The 7,361-nt window shown below is 47.1% G+C and overlaps 1 protein-coding gene across 1 annotated transcript; it reads right to left on the reverse strand.

Moving 5' to 3' along the window:
- Window positions 1–5,454: 5,454 nt before the first annotated feature.
- Window positions 5,455–7,152, reverse strand: F5Y00DRAFT_256374 (XLF-domain-containing protein; the record flags this gene model as incomplete). The annotated part of the gene is made up of 2 exons (XM_048010398.1): window positions 5,455–6,046; window positions 6,215–7,152. 2 exons carry the CDS (start codon window positions 7,150–7,152, stop codon window positions 5,455–5,457), a joined length of 1,530 nt encoding a protein of 509 aa, XP_047859913.1.
- Window positions 7,153–7,361: the final 209 nt, after the last annotated feature.

Here is a 7,361-nt window from a genome sequence, read left to right on the forward strand (position 1 = left end):
GTAATCCTTATTAATACCTACGCATCTAATATCTTCAATATATCTATCGTTTTTCATTCCACAACATCTTCAACCTCAGCACCCTCGCATAAACTAACCCCCAATCCATGGCCGGTCCACGGCTCCGTCTCTACTAATATAATCGGCAATATTTCCCCGGGGAGCGCGTTTTTGTAGTTTCTTGCATTATCTCGATCGATATGGGAAACTGACAGACTGTCTTACCGATTGACGAATCCGTACATCCGTAACATTGGAGGATGGCACGGCACTTTCACGAACCGGGTCGCTGGAATTTATCACTTGCCTCTTTCTAATTTTCCATATTGCCGGTTTCGTACTGAGCTGCCTTTCTGCCTCGTCGTGTTTCATCTTAATGCGCGTAGTATGGGCTTGTCTTAGGTATTCTAGGTATTTCGGATTTAGAACGGATCGTCCTGAGGTCGTTGGGTAGGTATTCTAGAAACTATCTCCCGCCGTTCGCGACGCGACGCAACGCTACTTACTACGGGGGTCTGGATTTCGGAGTACCGTCATGGTGGTACATTAGGGCCGGAAACATGCATCTCTATCTAGTATTTTTATCCACTTGTGTACACACGCGTTGAAATGGCGTGAGGGTATTACGGTGCATGAAAAGAAAAAGAATCATCGGACATGAGTAACTACCTAAATTATAATAAGCAGCCCGGGAGGAAGAGTATGCGATTTAAGGCCGTATGCAACGTTTCCGGTTCTGCCCTGACAAACCCGGAGTGTTCAGTGTGTTACCCGCATCCCTACGTGTATTCGCCGTCATTGGCATATAAGTATGCAGGTATTTCACGGAGAAAAGATGCATATACCTACATATGCTCTCTCTGCATTAATAGACCTCGGGTGGAACTGCTGTATAACGATCCTCTTTAACCTGTAAGCTCCGCGATCACTCACGTAACATTAACCCTCGATGACATCTGCCGTGGCCCGTCTGGCGTAAGCCAAATGAGAACCGTTCTATGCCCCCCCACTCCTGGTTCGCCGCCCTCTTTTTGTGGCGTCTTCTCAAACGATTTGTCGCAGACATTTCCCTCAGCTACCTCTTATGCGTCTTGGCTTATACTTGATACTTGCTTGGGAAACCAGTTTCCTGCGCATAAGTTACCGCAAAGAGTATCGTGTCCGCGCTGCCGAGGTAAGAGGTTACGTCGAAGTAGTCGGTTAGAATACGGGGTACCCATTGAATTAAATTCTCTATCCATTAGCTCCAAGCCATCAATCTCCTATTCGTTAGGAATGGCCATACGAGGCTTGAGTGTAGTTCGAGGCCTGAGCAGATAGATCTGTAAGGACAATGGAAACCAACGCTATGTCGCCAACCCGGAACATGGGTACCTAAATATCCAGTATTAGCTGCCGTAGCTCGAGATAATAGGTAGCCCAATGTGTCGAGCCGGCCAGTTAGCTTCAATTCTGCATCTGTGACTGCGTACTTTCTTGCTAATTTTCCTAATGTCTCTTCTTCTGCAGAAGACAGGCCCTTCGTGCTGTAGGGGATATGTGATAAACCCTAGCTAGAGCCGCAAAGGGAGCCGTTAGATGCGGATTAGCTTCTTCATTCGCTCGGAAGGCTGTTACGGATACGCGAACCGCCTTCGCTTGTTAGTGTGAGATAAGGAACTACGGGGAGAGTGTGATATATGTCCTTCTAAGCCATTTTCACTTCTAGCTTACTAGCATTTTGGACTTTGAGCTCTAGTCATCGTCTTCATTATTCGTGGGCGGACTATCCCTAATGCTTGTTACGACAGATATACAGACGGAAAATGTAAACTTGATATGATTCATAATTACTCCTTGTCGTCGAACGTAGTATTTTATCAAGTTTAACAGTACTCCTTGTGCAATCTCTTCTTCTAATTAAATGTATTTTAACCCCGGCCACGAATAAACCTTGCTCTTCTCAAGTTCTCATACTTAATCCAAAGGCTTGTGACGCTAAAATATAGGTATAACTAGGGGGTTGCCGAACACTTGGTCATAGCTAACTTAGCCTGGAGAACTAGGACTAGTCGGTTGTCTGCCTTGCAGATAATATGGTTGACATCTGATGAGCTGTGCGGCTCTTAGTAGATAATTTGGTTGCTAGCCATTAGAATGTTTTATGAATTTCGTCTTATTACTCGCCGGGGATAGCCAGTAGATATTTACTTAGTAGGCAGAGTCGCAAGTTACCCTGATACAATACGAGGTGGTTGTTGCGCTAACGTGTTATAAGTTGCTTGATACACTTTCGATTTCGCTCGCTATAACGGAAAACGAAAACGAAAACGACGCCCGTACAACTATAATAAATTATTTAAATGATCTTCGCGGGTAATGTACCGACAAACCAATGAGCTGTAGCTGTGCTAGTATAAACGGTACTAAAAGGATTGCAGAATGAGTTAAAAACTCATAAAAACTCACTTTGATTACGGCATACCAATGTAGGTGATCAACTCTCACCCCTTAGTCCCCCATGATAGTAGCAAGTCTCTATCCGCAGAGCCTCCATATTTTCACCATCCAATGAATCTTACTATTTTGTTCTAAGCGTTATTAGGGCTAGACGCGTCTTATCCATAGGCGAACCCGTACCATTGCCCCCTTTCTTTACCCCATCCTCCTCTTTTATGCCACCAGAAAAGATGAAAGACGCTGTTGGCAGTGCGGTGTAACGAGGAAAAGTAGAAGCGTAAGAATTCATGTCACGTATGGTTATCCTCGGCTATATCGCATACGTACCTAGAATCTCCTTGCTGGCCGTTTTTATTCGTCCTCGTCCCCTCGATCTCAGCCCAGTAACTATACCCTTATGGAGGTGATACCGTCTTAGGAGCCGCGTAGGGTAGCTTAGTGTACTGGGGGTTGCACGGAGGAGGGCCTGCGAGGGCTAATGGTTGGCATTTTACTGCTAATTACTAACTAACTCGGGTATCTTAGGTACGTTTACCTGGCTCTCCTAGCGAGCTCCTGTAAATCCTCCCTGTATGTAATTACGAATCATGTAAGGAGAACTTTGGTGGCTTTTATATGGCATGGCACTAAGAGGATCGATCCAGCGGCTCTGGGGATCTCGCTATTGGAAATTCCAGGGCCACACTTAGCGTCTAGCCTAACTGTTTAAGCCCCTAAACATTCCCAGTTGGTCGTATGGCGACGAGTATTTACTTCCAACAACGCTTTATTCGTGAAGGCCACGTGGCGGGCTGGGTTTGTGATACTTTCTCTATAGTTGTATGTAGCAATGCTATACCTGCCGTATCTGACATACCTGAACATCGAAAGCTTCCGTGAATAAGTCCATCATCGTCATCATTGCCGTTACCTACAACATACGCACGTATCAAATACCGACAGGGATCCGGGTATCTAACCTTTAGGGGTATACATTACCTACTCTTTCAACAATCCGGGATGCCTAGGCTAGATTAGCAGTTATTATATCGGAACATCCCTGTGTATCATCGGCAGAGGTACCGACCCACCAAGAAACAGTAACAATAAGTTCTAATCCTGGTCCCGGTCGATGTTCACGATAGACAGGGAACTAATCAATGAAAATCTGTTCTAGCCTACCGACAAGAGACGGCATAGCCTAGTACCTAGATTGTTAGTGCAGCGCGTTCGGCTCTCAAAACGCCCAATTTAGCCCTAGGGGAACGGGTAGATGTTGCGGGTTCCCTATTATAGGGCTAAGTAGGTAGCCCAACAGCGGAGTTCCCAGCCCGTGCGCGATTTTGACAGCGTGTAGCATGATTATCCCTATAACATCGCACCGCCTGATCCCAACGCACGGCAAAGAGGCGGAGGACAGCGCCAGGATCGGTGGCTCGTCGCACATACGTACTTACTTAGGTACCTAGGTATGTACACATCATTGCCTACAGTAGCATAGCCGTCTAAGTGGTTCGCTGGCTACCGAAAAGTCCCGAGACAGCGATGCCCTTAGCACAAAGCCTATACTGTAGATCTGTACCGCGAAGTCGTAGCAGAAGAGTGGCGAAGGAGAGGCTGTCCACGTTCCGGGGCGAAAAGAACAACGGGAGCGGTCAGGGGCAGTGCTATGTAGAACGACTTCTTTCTTCCTCTCGGGTAGCGTCTTTCTATCTGCCTCCCATCTCAATACATCACAGAGATACGTGTGGATACTTCTGTTCGAGAGGGCTAGTCTTGTGATACGTGAACTGGGGCAGTGATAATTCCGAGTGCCTCAATTTCTCTCATTTTGCACGGTACGTAGTAACAACATTGTTGATTCTACTCGTACTAGATTATCAAAGTGCTAGTCGACTTGCAAAGTATTGTGCCTCAAGGTAGTAAACCAACGGCATGGCTTAGGAAGAATCCGAATCGAGCCGGTAGTAGGATGACTGGACAGAGAGAATTGCTCACAGCCTATGAAAAGCTGGACTAGTTACACAGCGTCTAGTCGTTCTGCAGAGAGGCAGTTATTAGTTTCTTACGCTAGCCACTATTGTGCTTTGTGGTATGGATACCTATGGCTACCCCATTACCTCCTTTCGAGATTGCGAAGTGGATACCCATTTCTAGTTAGTATCATAGCCTTTATATACCGTAGAATGTGAGGGAAGATAGAGACTCGGTTTACCTCCCGCAGGAATCGCGGGGTGTAGTGGCTAGCCGTTGCAATCGTGCCCTAAAGGTTGACCGTCAAAACGGTCTCGACGCGAATGAAGCTATTTAGGAAATGAAGAGCCATTTTCGACATATTGCTATCCTAGAGCCTATACCCTATTCTCGCAGTTCGCGGGGAATTTTGCATCCCCTTGCTTTCTGTATAGTGATATCGCGTCGCTAAAGTGTGACAAGACAATATCTACGTAACTCCAGACCGCATATGCCTATATTGGTCAACTTTACCTACCACAACTGGCCTAGCCTAGATACTCTATGATGGGTAAGTTATAGTGAGTCTTTTTTTCATTGCTCTTTATACCGTACCGAAAGAGGCAAGTCTGTTACTTATAGCTAAGGGATAGTAAGAGCACAGAGAGTGTAAATTTGAGATCATGTTCTCGGGTTGAAGGACGGTAGATTGTCGATTCCTGAGATGATTGTGTAGATTTTTTGAATAGAGCGAAACTCTGCCGACTTTCTGCTTCATTACTATTCATTCAACGCACTTCCAATGGGACGTCTTGATAATGCGCTCTTAGGGACAGACGTATTCCTCTTGTATGTTTAAATGGATGAATCAAGCTGCAAGTTATATCTGGGGAGTATATTCATAGGCGCTAGCAAGCTTGCAGTATAAAATTTGTTTGAAAAGAACATATACATCTTTTGAACAAATATGTAATAAAGTGGTTCCGAGTATTATTTTCAGTGAATATATGGTGTCCAATCTCAACGCGATGGCAATATGGGTATCGATTTCGAGTGTTGCCGATTTAACCACCGGGATGTGAATCAAAATCTCCTCTTCTTCTTCGTCGGTGCAGTCGCCTTACGTTCAAGCTCTTTCGCTAATTCCGCCCGCCTGCGCTCTGTCCTCTGCTCTTCCGTCTCGGGCTCTGGCACTGTGGTAGGCGAAAATGGACGGTGTCTCTTGCTATCCGCATCAGATCTCGTCCCGATGGTCCCAATCTTTCGACTTGCGGGCCTCGCGGGGCTTGTAGTGGTTTGAGGGCTCCTTGTCCCGGGGGATGTTACGTTCGGTTCCTCAGACGGCTCTGGTGTCACTCGAGTCTTAGGCTTACCGCCTATTCGCCCCAGTCCAACCCCCTTCCTCTCAGTCGGGACAAATGAAGGAGACCGGGCTTTGGATGGTCCGGCGTCATCCTCGGAATCCGAGCCAGATGCCGTTTCATCTCCGTCCTTGGGGGGTGGGGGTGGTGGTACAGGAGATGAGGACTTTACTGGAGGGGACGATGGCTCTCTAGATTTTCCAATGGTCCCTAGCCGGGTATTTTGCCGCCTTTGGGGTTCTGGTAGCACTGGTTCTGTGTCAGACTCTGATGGGGTCTCGTCATCATCAATAGGGACAATGCGAGAAGACTGGCTAGCCGATATATCTTTGGCGGGCTTCTTCCCACCAACTGAACCGATTCGGGAACGAGGCTTGTCTTGCGCCACAGTGGGATGACTATCGGGAATCTCTACGGGGCTATCGTCATCATCTGTAGTATCACCAGCGGCTCTGGAGTAATCATATTTTCGCCTAATTGACTGTAGATGGGGCGGAGTGGCCTGTACTTGAAAGTCGTCATCATCCCTTTCCCTACTTGTCTTGGTTTCTAGAGGAGGAGTCTCTCGTGACTGCCTACTAATTTCCTTCCGAGGTTTGACAGCGGTAGTTGAGCTCGATCCTAACTTCGTCCACCAGTCATTAAGCTGACTGGAGGGGGAGATCTCCGCATTTACACTATTACGCAACTCTGTTTCCGCAAAAACCTCATGAATCAGGGACGACAGGTCCCGGGGGAGCTCCTGGTTCGCAGTGACACTTGACTTCCATTCGGATTCGTTGAAAGCTGCTAGGCCTTTGACCTTCTCCTCGAAAACCGCCCGGGACGGCTTACGCTTGGTGGACAGTGAATTAAAGACATACTCTAAGCCGACCTTGTTGGCTTCCAGCTTATCGACAAGCTTTGTGATAACAGCATCTTTTTCCTTAAGCCTCGTTATGAGATCCTGGGCCTCCAACGTTCGGACATGGTGGGCTTGAATGAGTGGTAAGACAAGCTCTGAGGCTAGGCCAATGGGTGGGCATTTTGTCAAGTAGACAGGCCACTTGAGCGGCTTGAGCGGTTCGGGTAACACGCATGTAACGTGAAGAGCCAGACCTCCTCCAGACGTTGTACCTGCCGTCGAGGCGGATATACTAAGGCTGGTCGTATGGTGGTCTGGTGACGTGGGATCGAAGGCTGCGTCAAGCTTAGAGAAAAAGACGGTCCACTGATTAGGATCGCCGTCACTCAAATCTATGCTTGTGTTCTCTTGTAGGCTTCGCAATATTATACCTTTTCTGTCGAGGCATTCTACCCACACATTGGCGAGATCAGTAACGTGAAGTGTGTACGATGAAGAAGCAGCCTGCAGAGAGATCATGAGAGCAGGGAGGTTTGGAAATGTCGGCAACGGATGCCACTTTGAGGCTTGCGCCATAATGAAATGTTCCAAATTTAAAGAAGCCGAATTGAATATTTGCTTAAAGTACCTAAGGTTATAAAAAATGAACGTGAGGTAAAAGAAGAGAGATGACGACTTGAACGCCTTAGCGTTGAGCCGTCGAATGGAGGCGACAAGTTAGGTACCTACCTCCTACTATTGGTACCTACCTAATTGAAGCTGGAGGTTAGGCACGTACAGTGTGT

Source organism: Daldinia vernicosa (genome assembly GCF_022497035.1).
Source record: "Daldinia vernicosa strain CBS 139.73 unplaced genomic scaffold F5Y00scaffold_89, whole genome shotgun sequence".
In the NCBI taxonomy this organism is placed as follows: domain Eukaryota; kingdom Fungi; phylum Ascomycota; class Sordariomycetes; order Xylariales; family Hypoxylaceae; genus Daldinia; species Daldinia vernicosa.